At 51.0% G+C, this 23,314-nt stretch overlaps 3 protein-coding genes across 7 annotated transcripts in view; 1 reads left to right on the top strand and 2 right to left on the bottom strand.

Annotated features, from left to right (window-relative positions):
• Nucleotides 1-20: 20 nt before the first annotated feature.
• Nucleotides 21-2,316, top strand: TRAPPC2L (trafficking protein particle complex subunit 2L). Its single transcript, XM_083370481.1, has 5 exons — nt 21-98; nt 202-374; nt 946-1,033; nt 1,120-1,199; nt 2,179-2,316. Exons 1-5 carry the CDS (start codon nt 66-68, stop codon nt 2,222-2,224), a joined length of 420 nt encoding a protein of 139 aa, XP_083226607.1. The 5' UTR covers nt 21-65; the 3' UTR covers nt 2,225-2,316.
• A 558-nt stretch (nt 2,317-2,874) lies between these two features.
• Nucleotides 2,875-7,561, bottom strand: PABPN1L (PABPN1 like, cytoplasmic). The gene is made up of 7 exons (XM_083370273.1): nt 7,428-7,561; nt 7,054-7,159; nt 6,763-6,867; nt 6,285-6,387; nt 5,941-6,028; nt 5,065-5,210; nt 2,875-4,673 (listed from the first exon to the last, which is right to left on the bottom strand). The coding sequence occupies exons 1-7, from the start codon at nt 7,494-7,496 to the stop codon at nt 4,634-4,636; spliced, it is 657 nt and encodes a 218-aa protein (XP_083226399.1). The 5' UTR covers nt 7,497-7,561; the 3' UTR covers nt 2,875-4,633.
• A 7,420-nt stretch (nt 7,562-14,981) lies between these two features.
• CBFA2T3 (CBFA2/RUNX1 partner transcriptional co-repressor 3) overlaps nt 14,982-23,314 on the bottom strand; it is a 35,568-nt gene continuing 27,235 nt past the window's right edge. For 4 of the 5 annotated variants that reach the window (XM_083370382.1, XM_083370381.1, XM_083370378.1 and 1 more), the window contains 7 exons: nt 21,802-21,983; nt 20,753-21,003; nt 19,917-20,002; nt 19,065-19,260; nt 17,755-17,823; nt 16,184-16,374; nt 14,982-15,890 (listed from right to left, as the gene is read on the bottom strand). In XM_083370382.1, the coding sequence (XP_083226508.1) occupies nt 15,561-15,890; nt 16,184-16,374; nt 17,755-17,823; nt 19,065-19,260; nt 19,917-20,002; nt 20,753-21,003; nt 21,802-21,983 (1,305 nt within the window). In that variant the 3' untranslated portion in view covers nt 14,982-15,560. The remainder of the gene's footprint in view (nt 15,891-16,183; nt 16,375-17,754; nt 17,824-19,064; nt 19,261-19,916; nt 20,003-20,752; nt 21,004-21,801; nt 21,984-23,314) is intronic. The other variant, XM_083370380.1, reaches the window with a different exon arrangement.

The following is a 23,314-nucleotide window of genomic DNA, read 5'->3' on the forward strand; positions in this document are numbered from 1 at the left end:
CCAAGCCCGGCGGCGTCACATGGGCGGAAGTGAGGGCAGAGGAAGCTCGCCTGCCCGGAGCCGAGATGGCGGTGTGCGTTGCGGTGATCGCCAAGGAGGTGGGCGCGGGGGGGGGGAAAGGACGTGGGGTCCACGCGAGGGGCCCGGGGGTCGGCTCCCCATCCCCCCCTGACCGCCTCGCTCCCCGCCCTCCCTCCCCAGAACTACCCGCTCTACATCAAGAGCCTCCCCACCGAGAACGCGCTGAAGTTCCACTACACGGTGCACACCTCGCTGGACGTGGTGGACGAGAAGGTCTCGGCGCTGGGGAAGGCGCTGGTGGACCAGCGGGAGCTCTACCTCGGCCTCCTCTACCCCACCGAGGACTACAAGGTGTATCCTTGCCCGGGTGTGTGTGTGTGTGTGTGTGTGTGACCCTCCAGCGGGGAACGTGGAAATGACACGCGCGTTTTTCAAACCGGGCAGCTATCGGGGATGGGGCTGGGCGGGGCTTCAACTCAGAATTGATACGCCTGGCTGGGGAATTCTGGGAGCTGAAGTCCACCCATCTATTGCCAAGCTTGAAAGACGGGCTGGAAGACATTTGATAGGTTGTGCAAACAGGAGCCTCCTCCGGTCCTTGATCCTCCGTCTAGTTAGGATGGAGAGACTCTGGCGGTCTCAGCATACAAGATGGGAAGGCTGGGGTTGTCAGCTCTGGGCTGCAAAAGGCCAAGGGAACCCCTGGACCACAGCCCAGAGTGAGGGTCTTCCCTGTCTTTTTTCTGGTCTGTCTAGTAATGAGATTTTTGAGGGCAGGATCCGCTAGGCCTGCTGATGTGTAGCTGAGTGGCAGATCCAACCTCAATCTGATCTCGGGCACCTCAGATAAATGACTAAGAGACACAGCGGTGGAAGATCAGCCTCCCGTTTCCAACAGTCTGTGTCCCTTAACCAGCCAAGCAGCTATGGCTACGTGACCAATTCCAAAGTCAAGTTTGTGATGGTGGTGGATTCTTCCAACACGGCACTCCGAGACAATGAAATCCGCAGTGTAAGTCTGAGGCACCTCCCAGAAGCCTGACTGGGGACATGTGAGCCCTTTTGTGATTAAATATAATGGAAGTGGTTTCTTTGCAGATGTTCAGGAAATTGCATAATTCTTATACAGATGTCATGTGTAACCCCTTTTACAATCCTGGAGACCAAATCCAATCCAGGTGAGTAAGAACTTGCCCTTCCTTAGTTCTGCATGACCTGAAACCCAGATTCACACACTTTATTTAACCAGATTCATCAAAGACCAAGTGCTCTGTGTTGACCTGACACTGGATGATTTTTAACCATGGCTACTTCATAGCTTCTGCTGTGGTGTAAATTCAACCTGTTTGATGACTTTATGGTTTGGTAGATGCAGAAATTGGGTTTATTTAGTTACCAGTTTAAACATGTTCTACAAAAGCAGTGTTTCTCAACCTCAGCAACTTGGAAGCAACTCCTAGAGTTCCCCAGCCAGCCAATTGAATAGGTAGCAGAGCAGAAGATTGGCTAGACATCCCTAGGGCAGCCGGAGGGTCCTGGGTGCCTGCAAAAGAATGCAGATGCTGACAGTAGGGGGAGCAGGGAAGGTGATAACTGCCTTTCACAAACCCAGGGATTCATACGTTATACTAGCCCTAAGTTGCCTACTTTTGGCTTACTAAATTACCATGATGCCTGAATGCAGCCCAATTGGTTTGTTATCCTAGAACTTACGGCATAGTGTGTGATACAATTCTGTGCTTGCTGTTTGCTAAATTGCAGAGATTGAATGGGGCAGAACAGGTATTAGGGAAATGTTTTGCGTACAGAGCTACTTGTTTTGATTAGTCTGCTTCCAAGCAGGTGTGTTTTGGATGTTCTGGGTCTATCAGCTGGGGCTGTCTGGCTTTGCATATGGACCAAAAGGGTTCTGGGCAGAGGAGTATGGAAAAAGCCAGGGACAGACGTCAGTGGGGAGGGTAAGGAAGCTGCTGGCTTCAGCAGGTGGGCTAGTGGGATGGCTGGTACTGGCAAAGCAGAACAATGACTAGTGGGCTCACGGAGCTGCACAAGGGGAGAACTGCCCTTCTTGTACTCCTGAATTAGCTCATCTATCAGTTTGGGCTGGGTGGGGTGATCTGGTTCCTGCTTTAAATCCTCCTCTCTCTGCATTTCAAGGGCCTTTGATAACACGGTGATGTCCATGATGGTTCAAGTTTGCTGAAAGTCCTGCCTCTTCTACCAGCTCCTTAGGCTGAAAAAACTTACACCCTGCACTGTTTGAGGTTCTTCTGTCCTTAAAATAAACTCCTTTACACAATCCGTCTGAAGTATTTGTAGAGCTACTCAAGGTGCATGATATCCAGAATAATAGAAGAGTTTTAAGGGACCTTGGAGGACTTGTAGTCCAACCCCCTGCTCAGTCCAGGAGAACCTGTACCAGTCCATATAAATGACTGTTTTAGAAGGGGTGGGGGGGCTTGGATCAAGAAATTCCCACCATAAGAGAAGCCTATCCTTAAACTTTGCATTAACTTTAAGAAAAGGTCGTCTTTCTCCATTTGAGGGCCAGAATGGGATACTGTATGCTTTCCCTTTAATGTCTGTGGCCCCTGAATGCATTTATATCAGAATAACAGTTGAAAGGGACCTTGGAGGTCTTCTAGTCTAATCCCCTGCTCAGGCAGGAAACCTTATACTATTTCAGACAAATGTCCAATTTCTTCTTAAAAACCTCCAGTGCTGGAGCATCCACAACTTCTGGAGGCAGGTTGTTTCACTGATTAATTGATCTCACTGTCAGGAAATTCCTCCTTAAAATCCTTTTAAACGCCTTTCCACATGGTAAGTTTGGATGTCTGAGTGCTATGCTAATTCTCCCTCCAGCTTGCTTTTTGCTAAGCCTTGCCTTTAATAACAGTAAAGCCACAGGGTAAATGGATGAAACAGCCATCCCCAACTTACACTGAGAAGTGAATATGCAAAGGCTGCTGTTTGCCCAGCTCAGTGATGAAGATGCCAGAGAGACATCTGCAGGCAGCCACTGTGGTTGTAAAGCTTAATTTTCACTAGCAGGATCATTTATTTTGTAAAAAAGATAAACGTCTTACAACATAGAACTTTAGCACAAACTACATATCTGTTCATCGATACATTCATTTTAATACAACCCTCCTTTTTCACTTTGCTTATTTCAACCTCTGCCAGTTTATTATTCATGTAGGGCCCAATCCCCAGGAAACTGCCCATCTGGGATGCCCAACCTTTTCTGCCCTGGCACCTCCCAGTCAGTTTCACAGGGCCTAACCAGGAGAACTTTTTCCCCCTTCCGTAAATGCTTTCAAGCAGATCAGTCCCATCTTTCCACTTGCAAAAATGAATACTTTTTTTTTACATGGTAAAATTCGCTTCTGATGTCTCCAGCGCTCAAAGAGAGAACTTTGAGGCAGAATTTACAGCTCCAAGAACAAATATCTTTTTAAGACTTTTTTTTGTCTGCTGGAAGAGGACTAAGTGGAAAGATCATTTCAATAAAACGTGAACTTCACTAGTCTATTTTGACAAAATTCACAAGTTACTATGCTGGCTTTTCCTATAAACTCCACAATGGATTAAAGATAAAAGGTTTTGTTGGCACTGTCTCCTTTAAGGGCAATGAAAGCTGCATTGGCAGCAGTAATTGATGTACCTGGTTGTGCTGGGGTAAAAGGTATGCAAAACAAGATTGCAGCAGGTAAGCCTTATAGTAAAAATTCATTTATACTTATTTTGAAGAAACTTCTTAAATTAATTTAAATTAGTTTAAAATGAGGAGCAGGGCGTATCAGGATACAGTGACCTGCAATAAATTCCTGGAAACACAAGACACACTGCTTTCCTCCCAGCTGGCCTGCCTTTTGCAGAAAATCCTTTTTTCTAGTCTTTTTCAAGTTTTCACAGCCCTGTGAAGGGAGGAGCATTTAAAAATGCTCACCAAAACCCTCAGGATGATTGCAAAAAGGCAGGGCAGATGTGCTGTTCCATGCCGTATTGCTAGTCCCTTGTATACACACACACGCACACTTTCACAAATTGTAACAGGCTTCTTGTATGATTCTGTGCCTAATGGGATGCAGAGACCCCAAATTTGTAAAAGGAGAGAACTGGATGGTTTTGCATCCTCTCTCGCAAACCCAACCAACTTTACAAGAGGGTTTGAGAGGAGGAGGCAGAGGGGGCTGGATTCTTCATCAGGACACGCTGGTTAACTAGATTTTTGTTGAGGAGCAGCCCCCTCCCTTATTGACCTTCCCATAACGGGCCAAATTAAGGGCTTTAAGCATCCAGGCAAAAGAGAATGACAGCTTCTGCTTCCCTGAAATAATAGCATGTAGTTGCTGAAGAATGAAGAGGAATCCAGCACCCTCCCAAAGCCAGGCCAGCAAGATTTGGGTGCCCACTCCTGGTTTCTCCCCACCCCCACGGCTTTGGTTTACCAGGAAGGAGGAGGATGGTTGCTCTGCAGACAAACGGGACAGTGGCTCCTCACAAATGGGCTGACAAGTAACAACAAATACAGATAGGCTTTGCTTTTCCTCCTCTCTCCCCTTCTGAATTCCTCCTGGCCTGTCGCTTGAGTTGTCTCCTTTGCCAGCTAGTAAGGTGTGTACCAAGCAGGTATCCTCCCACGGCCCCTGGAGAAGAAGTGGGTGGACAAAGCTCTAGTCATCAGTTTTACCATCCTCCCTTTACTCCCCCTGCATCTTCGTCCCCACTTCAGAATGACAATTCAGGAGAAGATCTCCACGTCTGCTGGCTGGTAGAGCTAATCACCCAGGGAGGTGGCACTCTTAACTCTCCCTGAGGATCGGAGGTGGCTTGAACACTACCCCATATTGACAACAGAAGGGCAACTGTGAAACCAACAAGGTAGAGAAAAACAAACAAGAGGAACAGAAGAAAAAATACTACCGATTTAAAACCTAGTGCTATGCTAGATGAAAAGCTTGGGCTTCCTTCAGGATTCAGCCTCGTCCCCCTCCAGAAGGACAGTTTACCCGAAAGGGTGCCATCTTGCCCACTCACCTAACTATTCTGCCACGGGGCCTTGAACGTTGCCCCCCACAGAAGCTGGCATGGCGAGGTGGGGCTCCCCGCCCTCGAAAGTTCCCCCTGGAACCACCCCGGTCTGTGGAGCTGATGCCTGGAAAGTTGGTTCTTTTGGGCAGCACCTGGAGCCAAAACAACATGGATCCAAGGAACCAGAGATAAAAATGTGGAAATAAGAAGAGAGGCAGTGAAACACAGTTGCCCACCCCTCCTGTCCCCAGCTCATTGGAAGGGAAATTAAAAATTGGTCAGCATATCAGCATTACGTGCAAGCTGGCCTGCTCCTGATGTAACCATCAATGGCATGTCCAGAAGAATCTGAAGAATTGCAAGTGCTGAGTTGGTCAAATTTGCCCAAGACTCTCCTTTGGAGAAGGTTGGGTAGCAGATGGTGCAGCTGCATTGTGTTGTGGGAACAAGGGTATCCCTTTCAGACATAACAGTTTTTCTGCACAGGGCTCACAGCGTGAATCCTGCTGCCACTGTGTCTCGTCAATCTAAGCTTATGGATTAGTGTTACACTGCTTAAGGTTAGGCATCTTCTGAACTCAGCCAATTGAGTTATCAGTCTTAAGTTTATTTGCCCAGCTGGGCTTCCAAAATTTCCAGGAAGGGCATTAAGTATTTTAAACATATTCTGCAGAAATGTGTTTTAATGAGCCCAATCATGGGAAGAGAAACTACGATGGTGGCAGAAGTTCAATTCGGACGGCACTCAGCTTTTGAGAGAGAGCAACCAAGGTCTCCAGGGAATGTTCAGGCAGGAATTAGGGGTCAGAGATATCCTTTATCCAGCAACAACTCCTGCTAATGGTAGGATCCTGCACTAGAACAGGCCCCCACAGGGCTTACCTTGATAATACGGCCTCTGAACATCCCTTCGTCCAGTTCCATGGCTGCTTTGAGAGAACTTTGGTCAGCAAATTCTATGTAGGCATACCTGCAAGAAGAAAGGATGTTAAGTAAAAATAAACAAACAAAACCCTTATAATATTTTATGTCGTAAGCCGCCCAGAGTCGTTGGATATGAGATGGGTGGCAAATAAATTGGATGGACAGATGGATGGATGGGTAGGTAGGTAGGTAGCCCGCCTGCCCTAGGGAAACAAAGGCCCTGGACTAACCTAGGTAGGCAGCCCCTTGCTTCCTAACCGATGCTCTCCCCATGCCTGTCCCTATAGCAATCGGTCACTTGCCCTTTTGGATGGCCTGAGAACTTGTCACAAAGGATAGTCACTCGGTTGATCTGTCCACAGCCGTTGAAGTAGGACTCCAGTTCTTCGGCAGTCCCTCCGTAATCTACCTGTGAAGATCATGCCCATGGACTCTGGTGTCCTTTGTTCAAGAGCCCTGGAGACTCAACACATCCAGGACTGTGGAATGATTTATAGACCCAAGGCAGTCAGGAGTAAATTCCCACAAATGCAGGATCTAAGATCTGCTTTCCATCATGGGGAGAAAGTAAAAGGTGAAAGATTTATAGGATCTGAAGTGAAAGCAGAGTACCAGAAGCCGGTACTTAACAAAGCTGGTAAACAGGCAGTCGACATGCTCTGCATTAGCGCTGTCGTCTCCTGGCTAATGTAACCACGCCAGACGCTAAATAAATAAATTATTGGGAGAAAGTCGGAAGGAAAAGGAGCACCTCTCAGATGTGAGCCCGCAATGCATTACAGATTCTGGCACATAAGATTTCACCCCTCTTTCTTACGTTTCCCACATAGATCGAGCGCTGGTCAGCCTCCACTTTCTTCTCATTTATTCTCGATAGCAAGAGACCTGCACAAAAAAGACAACTCTAGAAGTCAGGGTGCCAGTCTTTGAATAAAGTGCCCAGCAATTTGGAAAGTTGTGCTGTTATTTCTTATAGTTTTATTTCTTAAAACCTCATATCAGAGCAGCCCCTACTTGAGGAAGGGCCCAGGGCAACCACCGTTGGGCAGCCCTGCTTGACACGAGCCATACCTGGGTCCGAACTCACAAGGAGAGACTTGGCTTCATTCTGCAACTCCTGCAGCCATTCGTCATCCTTCTCCATTGCACGGACTTTGGCTTTGATGGCCTCCAGTTCCTTCACCCCAAGAGAAGCCAAATTAGAGGTGGAACATGAGAAGCACCTCTCTTCCCCAAAGACAGAGTTGTCCCCAGAAATGGCCCTCCCCAGCCCTCCATTGGTGCTGGTTTTTCAAATTCCAGCAATTTCATCCTGGCAAGAAGTGTAGGTCTTCTCCCCCCCCCCAATGTAGGCAGAGGAGCTCTAGAATTAGGGGAAGCCTTGAGGAGACCTTCCCATACAAAGGCTTCCTCTGAACTGACCCAAGTCTCAGAATAAGACTCACTGGGTCTTCTGCTTGCAGAACCTCTTGATTGGCTCCTTCCACAGGAGCCAAGGCCGAATCATCTTCCATGTTTTTCTGCCAAGTAGAAATTTCAGCTGCATCCCAGGAAGAATGGTCGGTGTCCGAAGCAGGAGGATCACACCACCAGGATCCAGAATCAAGGAAGGGATGGCTTGGGGAAAGTCACATCACCAATGTTAGGTACTTTGACTGCCTAGGAGGCGTCATGGTGGATTCTTCTCCTTCCCTAGCCTTGACAGAGTAGCGTTCTTCCTCCCCATCCATGCTCCTTCCTTGGGCTTCTTCCCCCGCTCCTACCTTCTCTAGGTCCCCCTCATCTCCTGTCCACTTGAGGGTCTGGCTTCAGTGACCAAGAACTGAAGGGAAGCATTTTGCCCCTTTTCTCAGACTGGGTTTAGTCCATATGAGGAGCAAGCCTTCCAAATGCATGGGTTTTTTTTTGAGAAGGCTTAGTCAGATGCCACACTTCACAAAGTGTGTGGAATCTACAAGATCACAACAGCATCTATTATGCAGGGGCTAAATCAGAACTGCCTTTCAAGCTGGGCTTGCAGATGAGCCAAGAGACCGTGGGAGACTCTTTCCTTTCCATGTGACCACTCCTAACCTTGCCTCCAAAAATATCTTCATGGCTCCCTGCCTGCAAATTTCTGGGCAATGGTGTAAGACCCAACTTATAACATGAGAGGGCCAAGGAGAAAAGCTGGCCTTAAGGACTGTTTGTTTTTGAATGCATGACAACAATGGCTTTGTTGCTAGTTCAGATGTGGCTTTGGAAGTCTAATGGTGAGGGCCACACTTCATGTTCTCCAAGAAGGTCAGCTGGAGAGCCTTAGCATGATGCATTCCTGGAGGCATCCCATTAAGTTGAGCAAGACTTGCGCAGGCAAATACAGAGCTTCATTGTAGAAGCAAACTCAAAACATTTTGATATCTAAGCCTTACATACAAACACATTGACGCAAAATATTCAAGCATGCCTCCTCTTAAGCAGTTCTGTCTGTCTCCAACAACAAAAGGAAAGTCCTTAACTGTGCAATCCATTGTTGTTACTCTTTCAGGACATTCCAAGTTGGTAGACTTTGGTGAAATTTATGATTATACTAAGCCATGGCTTGTGTGTATTGTTTGTAACCCCTAAACAATTACCAAAAGCAGCAAGGCACTCTGTTTTCAGAACCTTAAGTAATGTTCCTGCAAACAAGGAAGTCAAGTCTACTCATACCTTACCTTGCCCCAAGTCCAAACATGATTACTCACACCTTTTTGGCAGCAAACCCTTGCCTGTTTTCCCCACCTATCAAGGCCAGGCAGATTTGGAGGAAGCAACAGCTGAGGCAGGACCGCTGGAGCTCCATTTGATCTCTTTAGCAGCCAATCAGGTGCAGCATTTCACCCACTGGGGGGTGTGTGCTGAGCTAGCAGGGGAGGAAGAGCAAACAAACGCCCTCCGTCCTCACCTGAACACAAGGGTTGTTATTCATATCAATTCATTGCTTTGATTCATGCCCCACCTGCCCATATGAGTCTGTGCAAACTGAGCAGAAGGGCAGGTGTCCTTTGGAAGGGGTGGGGGAAGAGAGCTGCTGTGGGTCAGTGAAGCCACTCCTGAAGTAAGGGAGCAGTGGTCGGACTCAAAGGCTGGGTCCACATCTGGCCAAAGTTCTATGAGAGGTTGGTCAAATGAGGCACAGCTGTGGTGTTCCTGCATCTCATTAAGCCAGACCCAAACAAACTCTTTATCTTGCACATCCAGGATCCCCTTATCTCCTGCTGGGGTTCAATGGCTGGACTTGTACGGCTAAGCCCTAAGATAGCTAGTTTGATTTTGGCTTAGCATGATAGGTGAAAGAAGCCTCCCCCTCTCCCATGCTGGTTATTTAAAGCCTGTCGGTGCCTTTCTCAACCTGAGGAGGTGGCCTGGGAATTTAACCAGACCACGAGGTCATTCTTTCATTTGTTCTGCAGTGGTGTGCAAATGGGCTTTTGTGCACACAGGAGAAATGGACACAGTTGCGTGATATTAAACCATCTTTATTACACAGATACAGAGTTAAGAACAGACATGACCTGAATCATAAAGTTTACATCTTCCACGGATCAAACATACAGTACATTTAGAGAAAGCAGGAAACCACGAGGGAAAGGGGGGAAGGAGAGCATGCCAACAGAAGGGCTCCCCAAACTCAACCCTTCTACCACTTAGTCATTTCTCTGGAATGGCCACAGAAACCCATAAACGCTGGGCGGGGGAGGGGAGGAAGAGGGGACCTGGGTTCTCTTTTGCTTTTAATTGGATTCTCTTAGATTTCTACGATTTTTCTCTTTTGACACATCTTTGCAAGCATGCACGTACGTGCTCCCATCTTGGTCGGTACAAGCGATGTCCCTCCTCGTCCCCACACCCTTTGATTCAAGTATTGCACAGTTCCGTGTGCGATTCACTTGCTGGGCACCCTGAGAACAGTGCTTCTCCTCCACCCTGGGGAGAATGGGGGCTCGTTTCTGCCCTACAACTGGCAGCTTCTGAGTCTTTTGGCAGAGATGCTCGAGGCCTGGGATAAGGCCCAGGGATGTGCCACCTCTGACCCAAATCCAGCGTGCTTCCCTGCCAGGAAGAGAGCCAGCTTCGAGAGGGCAGCCGGCTTGAAACTCAAACGAAGGAGCACTTTGGTTCTCCAGAATTGCTGGGCTGAGCTCTCTGTCTACAAGACTGATGGGGAGATGAGTGAGAGCCACAGAGAAGGATTGGGACTGTGTTCTCCGGCCCTGATGCTGAACCAGAGTGCCGGGCTGGGGAGAGGGCGGAGGAGAACGTGAGGATGGGTGACGGATTGTTCCCAGCTGATGAGGTTCTGCAAAGTCTTTAAAGCTAGGTTGGTGCTGGGATGGTTTTCCCACCAGCCGCTCTCTGCTTCTTTCCTCTTTTCCTTGTGTTCCACCCTGAGAGACAGAATGACCCATCTGGGCACAATGACACAGCCGAGCCGGAAGAGCATCTGCTTCCAAGAAAAGGGGGACGTGACCCCAGTCGGCTCCCACAGTCCTCTGGAAAAGCACCTTCCTTCAGGACAAGCCAGCATACTCTTCCCACGACTTGTTCTCTTTCCTTCCTATTGGCGCTGCAGGCAAAGGGAGCCAGCCACTGAGGGTCAGCAGGGGAGAAGTGTGCCTGTCTCACCTGATTGCTCCTTCCTACCACTGCACCAGCCTGTAAATTAATTAAGCCCGCAAATAAGAGGGGCCCATGGTTTATCCTGTTGGATAACACCACTAGTGGCCCGGAGGGAAGAAAGCCCACCTTTTGAAGTCAGGCCAGCCTCTGCCCAGGAGAAAAGATAAATCTTCCTGTAGCAGAGGAGGATTAAGAGATGGACATTTGCAAAGAAGGGAATTCAAGGGGACCGTAAACCGAGTAAGCGTGGAAAGATGAGATCTCCGTCTCAAGACTTGGGAACTTCCATTTTGTGGAAGCATTCCTTGCTGCAGAAGGAAGGAAACAAAGGAGACTCATCAACCATCTGAAGAAGCAATCGACGGGAGAACCATGAAATTATAGCCCAAGAAGACAAGATCAACTTATAGTTGCATCAGACTGTTTCACATGGCACATTCAGTACTGACTGCTTCCTGTGGATCCTCGCAAATAACCCAGATCTAAGTTGCAATGAGCAAAGGATTCCCTGTCCTGGTTTGGCTCATTTTTCAGAGATTCTCAGGAACCGCACAGAGCACGGTTCAAGATGAAGTCAACAGCCTGTCAAAATCCCTGGGAAAAGCTAACTTGGAAATAGCTGCGTGAAGCTGATCTGAGCCAGCCTGAACGGATGTACAATTTCCCACATTTGCAAAGTGGTCTTTTCCTTTTAAAAAGGTCGCTCTGCTTTTAATTTTGCAACTGGCTTCATTCACAAGTAAGAGTTTGCAGATGGGGTTAAAGCCATTCCCAGGCTGCCGCCCAAAAGACGCTCGCTCAGATTAGACCCCTCTGAATTCATCGACAGTTAATTCAACTGCCACTGCTACATTGGCGGCCAATTCAGGCCATCGTGTCGTGCAGAATTTAGGCGATAACATTTTATTAAAGCTCTAAGAATTGGGAGACTTATTTGAAACTCTGGCAGAGACATTCCCTTCTCTTCCCCATTTGCTTCTGATCTGCGCAAAAACTTATTTATCTCTCGGTCTGTTGTAAATTCCTAAGGGTTCCTGCCTGCCTTTGAGTGAGTCAGAGGGAGAATGGGAGACAATTGCACAGCCACTGCCCAGGAAAAAGACTGCCAAACAAGAGACGGATCAGCCAGTCCGGGATGGCCATAATCCCCTCCTTTATCCATCGCCTCTTTTCATGACAAGAACATCACGATCTCAACCATCATGCTTTCTGGTAAGGGAGCAGGAAGACTTTGCCCACGTGCATTTTGGGTTTTTTTCACACAGCCTAAAGGTAAGCAGAGAGTGCACTGCAAGAATGGAGGAGGGAGTCGCAATCTTGTCCTCTCCCCCCACCCTTGAAGGGGAGGGAACAGGGTGCAAGAGAAAAGGGCTTGCTCTAAACCAGGGGTGTTAAACTGCTGGCCCACGGGCCGGTTGCATCATGCATAGGCCGTAGCCACCCCAGCTCCAGCAATGCGAAAAAAAGTCATGATACGTTGCGACACGTCATGTGACATGGTGAAATTGACACCTGTGCTCTAAACTGAGGCCAACAAAGCCAGAAACAGCCAGTTCTGGGCATTGGAGAGAGCTTTGGCTGTATTTCGAGCAAGAGGTCCTTTCTGGTAGGTCCACTCAGAGGTCAGCCAGGTTGAGTTCAGTGGGAAGCCCCAAAGGATCGGAGCTTCAGTTCAGAGAGATGCAGCTGAACTTGATGGCCCACCCAACAGTCACCCACTGGGTCAAAAACCCATTCCCAGCAATTTGTTCCCAGCCAGCGGTTTGAAGCAAAGGCCAGTCCCTTCGGTGGATCTAGGCATCCCGCCTCCATTCCTTCCAGGGCAGGTTTCTCCACCAGACACAGCTTTAGCATGAAGCACCTAAGATCAAGACACCATCAGGCTGGTATAGCAGCAACATCCTCGTAGTGAAAACCAAGAAGAAAGAAAGATCCCAGTTTGCATTGTAGGAATACCAACTCCCCATTCCTTATTCAGAGGAGGAGGAGGAGGAAGAAGAACTGGGCAGCCTGGTGAAACTGAGGAAGAACAAAAGAGCTGCTGGAAGAAGGAGCCGGAAGAATGGAGCTGGAGTTATGGCTCCAAAGGCTTTGAGCCACATCCTTAAAGAGGCTCGGGAGTGAGAAAGAAGACGGAGGCTCTGAAAAGCAAGAGAGGATGGATGGCGCTCCACAGGTCCCCGACGAAGGAACACAGCAGATAAACAGGGCAGTGGATCTCATGGGTGCTGCATGCACAGAAAGGCAGAAGAACAATGGGCAGTGGTCCGCTGACCGCCTACGCCAGAAGATACCTCCAGGGCCAGAGGACAACCCAGGTCTTTTGAGACAGAGAGAGCCGTTTGCAACTCACGATGCTCTTTAGACGGCTTCTGGAGGACCCGAAAAGAGCAGCCACATACACAGGCTGCCGTTTTGGTTCTGGTGCCAGTAAACAGACTGGCTGGCCCAGGAGGAAGAGAGCCCGTCTAATTTCCCCTTGAACACAGGATCGGAAGTGCAAGCCGAGGCAGTTCAAACGGACTCGTGATCCACATTATGCAACTCCCTCTAACTGCGAAAGATGAGCCCCTCGCGAGAACGACTGTTTGTTCCGGTGAAGGAAATGCCTCCATCTGTGGGCAGAAGAAGTGTTGCATTTGGAGAGAACAGAATGACCTCTGGAGGTATTGGACTACAACCCCAATGCTCCCCAGCCAGAAAAGCCTCCAACAGCCTTGCAGGCCAAGCAACTGGAAGGGGAGGATGGGACAAGGCTGTTTAAGGGGGATTAAAAGGATTCCTTCAGAAAACTCCCAAGTTCTGCACTTCTAGAAAATTACATCTTTTCATGAGCACAGCAATTTGTCTTTTTTGGAAAAGCACATTTCCCCAATTGTTACCTACTTTAATGGTTGTCCGTTTCCATTATTTGGCAAAAAGTCTCTTATCCTCCTCCTCCTCCTCACCATCACCACCATTCCAGTTATTAGCAATATTTTTGGAACCATTTGCAAAGACTATTTACATTCACAGTAAAAGTACAACATTTCTGCCCTGAAACCCTGGCTGGGCCATCTGTAAGGGTCCCCCCCTCCTCCCTGCAGCCATGCCATCTACCCCCCTGCCCCATATTGCACTCCCGTCCTCTCTGCTTTGTACAGCGTTGCAAAGAATGTGACCATTGGATGCCGCTGTTTCCTTCCCGCCCTTCCCCCTCCTCCCCGGTCAAACATCTGTTGGTTTCCCCAGGAAAAGTAGGATGAACCCAGAATGCACCAGAAGACCAAAGGCTGCAGGAGCTGCAGGAGCAGGAGGGAGGCAGGGGAAGGGACCCCCTGCCCTCCTGGGAGACCCAGTGGGAGATTGGGGAGAACAGCCAAGGAAGAGACATGGGGGCCAGGGCGACTCTTGGCTCTTCCAGGAGAGGAGAAAAGAAAGAGGCCACTCGGTCCTTTGGGGGTCGGGCAGAAGTCAAGGAGGAAACTGCAAAGATCCGCCTGGGAAGATGGGTGGATCCTGGAGAGCAGAGAGGGGTGGGGTGGGGGGTAGAGGTGAAAAGATCCAGGTGAAAGACAGACTTTTTGCCTGGGTGCCGGAACCAAACTAGCTGAGGGCAGGCAGGCCGGCAGGCAGGGGTGAATCACACGTGTCTGTCTGGAACAGGTTGTGTGGTGGCCGTTTAATACAACAGGTTTTGATATATATAAAAAAGCACAACAGGTTTTCATAATCCACCAAGCGAGGGAGTTTATAGAGTCATTTCTGCCTCACACTTTCTCTCTTCTCTCTCTGTCACACATATACACACAAACACTCACGCTCACACGCACAAAAGTGGTGGATCCTTGGTTTTGTTTTTTGCTTTATTCTACGAAAATTTCTCCGAGTCCCACAGTTGCACGTCTGTCCTCCTGCAGGGTGACACAGGAGCAGGCCAAGGCCCACGTGCCATGAGGTCTGACCCCCCCCTTCCCCTCCCCAATCCAGGAACACAAAGGAGCAGAAACAGCCCCAGCCGTGGCACGGCAGCCACGGCAGCCGCGGCCACTGCCAAGCTGCGGGTAGACAGTTGCAGAAAGATGCGGCACTCCTCCGTTCAGAAAAACCTAATAAATAAAGCCTCTGTAATGAGGAAGAAGAGGAAGAAGTCAATCGAAGGAAGAAAAGGGGGCGGCGGAAGGAAGAAAGAAACTTTGGCAGAGGAAAAAAGTTTGGATTTTTTTTCCGTTTTTGGATTTCCTTTGGAGCAGAGGTGAAAATGGTATTTCTTGGCTAACTAGCAAGGTAGTTTACAGGTAAGCTTCCTTTACTTGGTTTTGTGGGTACTTTTTGGATTTTGTTTCTTTCTGTTTCACTTAAAGCCAAAGAGTTTGATGTTTGCATTGTCTATTTTTATTTTTTTTTTACAAAAAGGAAAAAAAAGGCTTGCTTTTTGTAACTGAAATCCATTTCTCCCTGCCTTCTTCTGCCCCTTCCTCTTTCACAGGAAGGAGCTTTCATTCTTTTTATTTCCATGAACGCACCTTCGGCAGGAGACGGAGGGAGCCTCTCCGGTTCTCCTTCCCTGTCCCCAAGTCAAGAGGTGGGGATACCTGCAAATGCCTCATCCGAGGAGAAGAGGAGGAGGAGGAAGAGGAGGAGGAGGAGGAGGAAGAAAAAGGAAAGAAAAACAACCGCCATCTCCACCTTCATGGGTTGGAGGTTGAGTCTTCCACCACCACCACCGTCATCTCCGAAGGACGGACGAGGCCCGGTGCTTGCCTTAACTCCACTTAAAGCCAGGTCTGAGGATTCATGAGGATTCTGTCGTAGAGTTAGAGGTTGCTCTGGAGGTCAAACACGTGTCAGGTAGCTGAGGATTTGCATTGAATGCAGTTTTCAGTTTGTCTTTAATTGGGAGAGCAGTGGTAGCAGCAGCAGCAGCAGTGATGGTTCCCTTCCCTTTTGTCTCTCGCCTAGCGGGACGTGGTGTCCAGCGGGGCTGGGGTTGCCGGCGTGCCAGAACGCGAGACGGTGGCAGAGCCTGGATCGCTCGAGCTGCCTCCCAGGGCCACGCCGGGGAGGGTACTGGTCACGGCCACCCCATCTGGCTGGGCAGGAGCCCCGGGCAGCCCAACCGGGCCAGAAGTGGCCGTCCCAACAGAAGCTTGGAGGCTCTGGAGAGTCTGTCCACAGACGTGGTGATGCTTCTCCCAATCTTTGTGCTGGCAGAAGGAGCCGCAGTAGCGCGCAGTGTTGCATCCGCTGCAGGTCTCGCTGGCCTTGCGCCCGCAGTTCCAGCAGCTCTGCAGGAGAAGGCGAAAGCACAGAGATCAGCGTGGAGCGAAAGACAAGCGTGGGGGACAAGAGGCGCTCTACTCTTCACCGGGCACCAGACACGCGGTCCGTCTCTCCCGTGGCGGATTCACAAAGGGCTGTGGCTGCGCTCCAGACTGTGCTCAACTTCTACATTTTAGGACAAGGCCAAACCACAGGGGGGGAGGCACGAGACCAACACACGCCTGGCTCCGAGTCATGGCTGCTTGCAGCCCGCTATTCTGGCACCCGGCTCCAGGTCAGGACTAGAGAGGGTCACTACCTCACTGGAGTCCTCCTGTTGGTTAATTACGGTCAAGGCGTCCTCGGAGGCTTGGCGCTTGGCTTCAGCCAGGGCCCGCTCCATCTTGGCCCGCTCCGTGGTGATCAGCTCGTGGGCCTTCCGCTCCGCATCCGAGACGGCCTTCTGCAGCTCCGACATGGCCTGACGCTTCACCTCGTTCACGGCTTCTTCTGAAAGGCAGAGCGCAGGGCAAGGCAGAAATGATAGAGGAGGCTCGATCAGGGCAAGCAACACCTAAGAGAGCAAGGTGGCACCACTGCTCTGAAGGAGGTCTGAGGTCTTCCAGAAAAAGGAGGGTCAATCTGTAGCCCCAGGGCCACCTGCATGGCCCAGGGCCCCCTTCTGTGGCCCTTTCAGGCCTCACTGGCCAGGATTGCTAATACCGGGAGCTAGTTTCAGGCGAGAAATATAAGAACTGTAGTTTAAACTCTAAAAGAAGCACCACGCTGTCAAAAAACTGATTCCTACACGGGTTTACCCTCTTCGTAATTCCCTGCAGCAGCCCCTCCCCGGGGAAGCCGTGACAAGCAAAGCCACCCAAATGGCACGCACACAACATCCCTCACCAGATGACTAATTAAGCCATTTTCAGTTTATCTAACACTGTATTGTAGCCTGGATTTGCCTAAGATGCTGGCCTACAAGAAAAATCTACCCGAGGCTAGTGCTTAACTAGTAAATGGGTTGTGTGAAAGGAGCCACTAGCTAGGCTTTTAACTAGCTTGGAGAAGGGGGCAAACTCGATGGCTGAATCCGTCAGGGGAAAGTGGCAACTTTAATCCCCCCGTCCTGAGGGGGCCAGCTATTCTCCATCAGGCTTAAGCAGAGTCTGCACTGCACCCTGAAGGGACCACACCTCTCACCCCACTTTTAGTGGTCGGAAAGCAAGGCCGGCCACTAATTCCTCTGCCCCATTTTCTGGCTGGTGGGAGCCCACCAGAACACAATCAGCTATTTCAGATAGGTGCACCGGGGAGTGGAGATTCCCAGACAAAGGAGGTTCCTGGCTGAACCCAATAAAAGCAGCATCTGATGGGATGTTGCATATCCTTTGCAGATGTTTCCTCTCTCGTAAGGGCTACTTGCTTTAGCCAGCAGAGCAAAACTCCTGCTGATGTCTGCAAAGCACAGTGGATCCTACGTACAACAGCTGCCCTGTCAATGCTTCAGAGTAGCGTTTCTCAACCCTCGCAACTGGAGGGTGTGTGGACAGCAAGCTGGCTGGGGAATTCTGGAAGTCCACACATCCCTAAGTTGCTAAGGTTGAGGAAGCAGCTTCAAACTCGGCCCAAGGGCAGCTCCATCTGAGGAAGTAGGACCAAACTGACCTGTGCAAGGGACACTGCTGTGCTGTGCTTGGTCAGCAAAGGGAGGTCTGCAGCTGGACAACCCACCAGGCTGAGGGCCACGGTAGCTCTCCCAGTCCTTGATCAGGGTAATGGGCCAGGGTTCCCACAATCGCTCATTTCAAGGGATTTTTTTTTGGCTTTTGCTTGGTGACACAGCCAAATTTTTACAAGAAGCTTTTCCTTACTTCCCCTAAAACTCACCAGCTTTTCTCCAGATTTCTTCCGGCATGTAGCCAGACAGCGGCCTGGATACAAATTCACGATGGGCATCTGGGGAAATGGCAGAATGAGAAAAATCTGTTGAGGAGCGTTGAACGAACCGATTTGTTATATCTTGCCTTGGAAAAACCCAAGCGTGGTCAAGCTTGCGTCATCAGCGCCCCTGACTGCACCCTGGAGAGTTGGGGGCCAGACTATGACTTCATCAAGGGAAGTTTTATGACCACCAGCCAAGAGGGTGTTGGGCACCCACAGCCACCTGCAAAAAGGTGGGGGCAAAATCTTGGCAACAAGGATCAGTTCCTTGGGTCCAGCTCTGTTGAGCTCAAAGGCTCCAGTGCCCAGAAGCCAAGAGGATGCCAGGGAGGAAGGCCAGGGCACCCTGGTGAGCAGCAGAGTGGTGCCAAGAGGGGATCCCTCCTAAAAGCCATACAAAGACTCTTGCCCAGGGGGTGACCCCACAGGTTTGTGCAACCCCCTTGAAACCCATCTCAGTTGGTGGAACACATCCAGGAATTGCGGCCAGGACTTCTAAGGATTCAGTCTAGACCAGAAGTCCCCAACCTTTTGGGCACCAGGGACCGGTTCCGTGGAGAGAGGTTTTTCCATAGACTAGAGGGGGTGTGGTTTTGTGTGCTGCCTGCATCCTGTGGATGGGGCTTTCCTTGTTTGTGTGGGCCAGTTGCCGGCATGCTGCGGCCCGGTACTGATCCACGGACTGGGGGTTGGGGACCCCTGTTCTAGAGTGACTAGGTTAGAGTTTGCATTAACCCATCCTGTGGCTTGCTTGGGTCTGCCTTAGCCCAGCCTTTCTGGCTGACAGAATGTGGAGGAAGGCTTGGCTTGTTCTACAAACCCAGCTGATGATGGCTTATTCCATAAACCACAATTCAGTCAACACAAAATGAGTTTTGTTTCATCAGATGCCCCAGCAGATGTTGGGGTTAGGAGACTGCATCGTCTCCGCTCATTCCCACTAGGGGGTGGTGGTAACCTAGTTGTCATCTGCCTCCCCATTCTCCCCCCACCCCAGGTTCTTCTGAGAGGCCCATTCCCACTAGGGGGTGGTGGTAACCTAGTTGTCATCTGCCTCCCCATTCTCCCCCCACCCCAGGTTCTTCTGAGAGGCCCTGGCAGTGGGGGCTGTTGGAAAGGCCCAACTCCAGAGAGCCTATGACAGGTGGAAGGGGCCCCTCCACAGGCAGAGGGGGAGGAAGGCCACACTCTCTGTTCCTGGAGTCAAGCGCCTCCATCTGGGTGGCCTGAGCCCACCTCCTCCCTTGCTGGGCTACCTAGCAGCGGTGCCTCGATGTTGGCAGTACTGTTGAGGGGGCGGCTGGCAGGGCTCGCCCCCTTCTTCATGTCTTCGGCATCGCTGTAGCGGCGTATCCAATGGTTGAGCTCCTCACGGTCAGCTTCCTGGCAGCGGCGCAGCACGGTGAGGGACCGGCGTGTCTTCTCCACCATGTCCATGATGCAGTTCAGGAGCTGCTGGGAGGAAGGCCACATATGACAGTTGGGGCGGCAGCTCTTCTCTGCCCAGCCTGGCCTCCTCCTTTTCCAGCCCGTGGTGCAGATCGCAAAGGAAGTGGGGAGGTGAGCGTTGCTCTCCATCTTCCCCTCCCTCCCTCCCTCCCTCCCTCCCTCCTCCTTCAGCAGGTAGCTCTGAAGGAGATTCACACCCATCTAGCCAGCGTGGGGGTCAATTGGCCAAAGGCAGTCTTGGACATTTATATGATGTCCAAGAGCCTTGGTGGAGCAGTGGGCTGATGCCTCCTTAAGTAACACCAGCTGCCTGCAATTAGTGCAGGTTCAAGTCCCACCAGGCTCAAGGTTGACTCAGCCTTCCGTCCTTCCGAGGTAGGTAAAATGAGGACCCAGATTGTTGGGGGGCAATAAGCTGACTTTGTAATAATGCTGCTTGGGAGGGGGGTGAAAGCCCTAATAATAAGCAGGCATATACATAGAATGAAGGCTATTGCTAAGCACATTGATTTGTGCTTCTTAGATTGTAAGCCGTATTCATATTTTTTAAGGTTTCTGATGTTTTTAATTATCATGAGCCCCACCCCCAGTCACATTTATGAGATGGGTGGCTGCATACAAGTTCAAGAAATAATAAAATTTAAAACCGTTGTACGTACATTGTTGAGGTGTTTCCACTCTTCGGCCCATTCTCGCTCGGTCAGCCGGTGGTCAATCACCTCCTCTTGCCGGGAACCGTGGACGGCTGTGGGGATGAAGCACCATGAGTGTGGGTGGAAGGAAAGGACCCCCACCCATTATGGAAGCCTCCGGTCCCTGAAGAACCAGGGGATATTTACCCAAATTCCTGCCATTGGGCACACCCCCAGAGGCACACCTGAAGGATGCCAGGGCTCTGCGGCTGGCAGGCTGCAGGTGGTCTCCCCAAACTAGGCAAGGCTGGGGCAACATTGAATTCCACTGGAATGCAATTTTAAATCAAATCATGTTCATTAAATAGAGCTAGGATGACTGCTCCCTGGGTATTTTGCAGTTCCTCTCTTCTGTCGTATTTCAAATTAGAATTTGGGAGGAAGGAAGGGAGAGGGGTCCTTTTGTTCTGAGGGCTTGCAAGGGGCTTCAGGACCCCTGCTGTGCAGGGACGTCAGTGTGATCCTCAGAGGCGCCCTTTGCTTCTTCCGTCTCGTAAAGAGGGGAGCGTCTGTTGGCAGAAGTGGAAGCAAAGACCCCTCCCTCTGCTTAGCAAGAGTTATTTGCCATCCCTACTTAAACCCGGGGAGGGACTGGTGAGCCTCAACTAAGCTCTTTTGCGCCATCCTTGTTGCTTCTTCCCAGTTCTTCCAAGGCTCCTCCCTCGCCTGGGTCCAATCCTGTAGTGCTCCAGCCAGCTCTCTTTGGGAGGACCTGCCCACCAAGCCCACTTTTCCCTGCCTGGACCCCTGCCCGCCTCCGCTTGCCTCCCCATCCCACATGCTGCCCCTGGGTGCTCCCTCACCAGCTGGCCGGGGGTGTTCCCGAAGGTCCCGGGGATCCGGAGGGCGGTAGGTGTCCCGGTAGCGGTGGGCCACAGCCATGTCCTCGAGGCGGTAGTGCTGGGGGGGAGGAGGGGTAGGGTGGGGCAGCCCATTGGGCTGATGGCTGAGCCCGTTGCTGGGGCTGTACCGCTGGGCAGGGCTCACGGTGCAAGGCCTTTTGCTGAGGTGCTCAGGATGCAAGGAGTCGCGGTCCAAGCCATTCTCTTTGGTCCTGGGCCACAAAGACACACACCACAGTCAAGGCACTATGGCAGATTCACCAGGCTGGCCAAACAGAGAGCCAGCAATGCCCAGGTCAGCCTGTTCCGGCTTCACAGAATGACCAGGTTCACACAGCCTGCGTGACAAGTGGCTGAATGGCAACCCTCCCTGGAAGTGACCGCAGCATCTCCAACTGGCTGGTCCTTTAGAAGAGGTCACTGGGCTCTTCTGCAGGAGGAATGTTTGCAGTTCAACCTTTTCTCTTTTGGCCACCTCCAAAATGGTGTTTCAGAGTGACCAGCTTTGGGTTACGGCTGACCTAAAAGCTTGGTGAATTTATCAATATATCTTTGGAGCTGTGTAGCGCCCTAACCTCTATCACTCCGCTAACGGGAGCCATGGGGAGATTGGTGCTCCCTGCCTCCCAGGAAGTACATCTTAGTTGGGGCGGGCGACCCCTAAGCTCCAGAAAGGAGCCGTCCTGGAGAGCTTGGATCCTCGCTGTCCGTCATTCAGCCTGAGGAGCAAAGATGTCGGGACATGGGTGCCTGCTGATGAGGGGAGCCCAAGGGCCCAGATTGGCTCTGCCTCTTTCTCGGGGGTGACCAGCCGCCTTGGAGATGCTCCTTTCTCCATCTATCAGCCCCCTTTTTGAGGCTGTGACCCTCCGGGATGAGGACCTGGCCTCTAGAAAGCGCCAGGCAGGTCAAAGGTCCTTCTTAAGAATAATGCCTGGCAAGGCTGTCCCCAGCCTAGGACTCCCACCCCTGCCCTCCCCCCTTCTCTCAGACGCTGGAGGCTGGCCTACCTGTCCGGCGTCCGCCTTTTGACCCCTTCGTTGACCTCCAGCAGCAGCTCCGAGGAGTCGATGGGTGAGGAGGCGTTGGCGTCCAGCAGGAGCTGCTCGTGCTGCGCCAAGTACTGGGCGGGGCTCTGCTTGGCCATGCGGGCACAGTGGAGAAGCTCCCGCTGCAGCAGGGGCAGGTTGGCCTAAGCGGGCAAGAGAAATCATGAAGAGAGACCAAGGGGGCAGCCTGGTCTGCTTGCACGCCTCTCCTGGTTCCAGAGGAGCAGGAAGCTCTTTGGAGCCTCATCTTATCATCTTTCCAGAGAAAGCCTTCTGGCCCTCCTCCAATGGTTCCTGGGAGCTCCGGGCTCCCTGTTCCCATCTCCCAGGCTTTCAGCTGAAAGTGTTTGTAAATAAAGTAGGGCTCCCTGCTTTATTCCCCACCCGGTGAGGTTCTCACGGAGGAGCCTGCTTCCAGGAAAGAGCATCCACCGAAGTGGTTAAGCAGGCGAGCAGAGTCCTGCCCCCACCAGCCAACCATGGTTTCCTACTTAAGCAGCCGATGGCCGGCCAAACCGCCATCTGTTGAACACATGAGAGCTGATAAAATGCCCCTCTGTGGATTCCAGGACAGCAAACCTCCTCCTCCTCCTCCTCCACCACCGCCACCTTCTCCCTCTCTTGGCCTCGGCTCCACATTTCCAGAAAGAAAAATAATAAAAAGGAATAAATAACATCTCTGGGAAAGGCACACTGGAGGCCGCCTGCTTTGAGTTAGCATAATGAGAAACATCTGGAGCCCCGGGTGGAGGACAGCTGGGAGAGGGTGCTGGAGAGCAGAAGAGGCAGGGAGGAAGGTTCGGCTGCAAGGCTTGCAGGCGGCCCCAATCCTCTGCCAAGAGAGTCAGAGGAGTGGATCAGTTTTCCCCAAAGGCTGTAGAGTCATGTTGTTGGTCACCCGAGGGAGATCTCTGGAACAAACAACCCAAAGGAACCAGGGTTGAATTGGGATCACCAGTGGGGGGGGGGCTTTCACTCCCAAGGCTGTGATCTCAGGGCTGTCACCCTCTTTTTGATGCCTTCTTGGGCATCAAAATATTTCCAGAAATATTCAATAAATCTAGAAACCAAACTCTAAATTAAAGCTACGAGGCTTTTAGAAAACAAGATTTTCAAACAAAGCATTTCCTTGCTTTGGCAACCCTTCTGAAATCATCCAATTCTTCCAAGCAAAAAATATTTGAAAAGAACTGGGCTGGGGCAGAGGAATCAATGCAAGCTGGGGGGTGGGGGGGAGGAGGGAGCCTGGCAGACTGCTGCCCCTGCGAGTGTCAAGACTTTGCCCTTTGCTCAGCGAGGCTTCTACCGCCTCTTCTGATGGGCAGCAATTCTCTTCAGTAGGCGTCTGCAACCTTGGCAGCTTTACGACCTGTGGACTTCAGTTCCCAGAATTCCTCAGCCAGCCAGCTTGAAGTCCACAAGTGGTAAAGTTGCCAAGGTCGGAGAGCCGTGCTCTGCAGGGCAAGGGACAGAT

Source organism: Vipera ursinii (assembly GCF_947247035.1).
Source record: "Vipera ursinii genome assembly, chromosome: 10".
NCBI lineage: Eukaryota > Metazoa > Chordata > Lepidosauria > Squamata > Viperidae > Vipera > Vipera ursinii.

What these genes read in the sequence shown, in the direction of transcription:
- TRAPPC2L (XM_083370481.1), top strand. Translation starts at nt 66, where the DNA reads ATGGCGGTGTGCGTTGCGGTGATCGCCAAGGAG. An exon ending in TTGCGGTGATCGCCAAGGAG is followed by an intron (nt 99 to 201) that starts GTGGGCGCGGGG and finishes CTCCCTCCCCAG; the next exon opens with AACTACCCGCTCTACATCAA. An exon ending in GAGACAATGAAATCCGCAGT is followed by an intron (nt 1,034 to 1,119) that starts GTAAGTCTGAGG and finishes GTTTCTTTGCAG; the next exon opens with ATGTTCAGGAAATTGCATAA.
- PABPN1L (XM_083370273.1), bottom strand. Translation starts at nt 7,496, where the DNA reads ATGGAAGATGATTCGGCCTTGGCTCCTGTGGAAGGAGCCAATCAAGAG. An exon ending in CCTTGTGAGTTCGGACCCAG is followed by an intron (nt 6,868 to 7,053) that starts GTATGGCTCGTG and finishes TTTTTTGTGCAG; the next exon opens with GTCTCTTGCTATCGAGAATA. An exon ending in AATCTTATGTGCCAGAATCT is followed by an intron (nt 6,388 to 6,762) that starts GTAATGCATTGC and finishes CTTCACAGGTAG; the next exon opens with ATTACGGAGGGACTGCCGAA.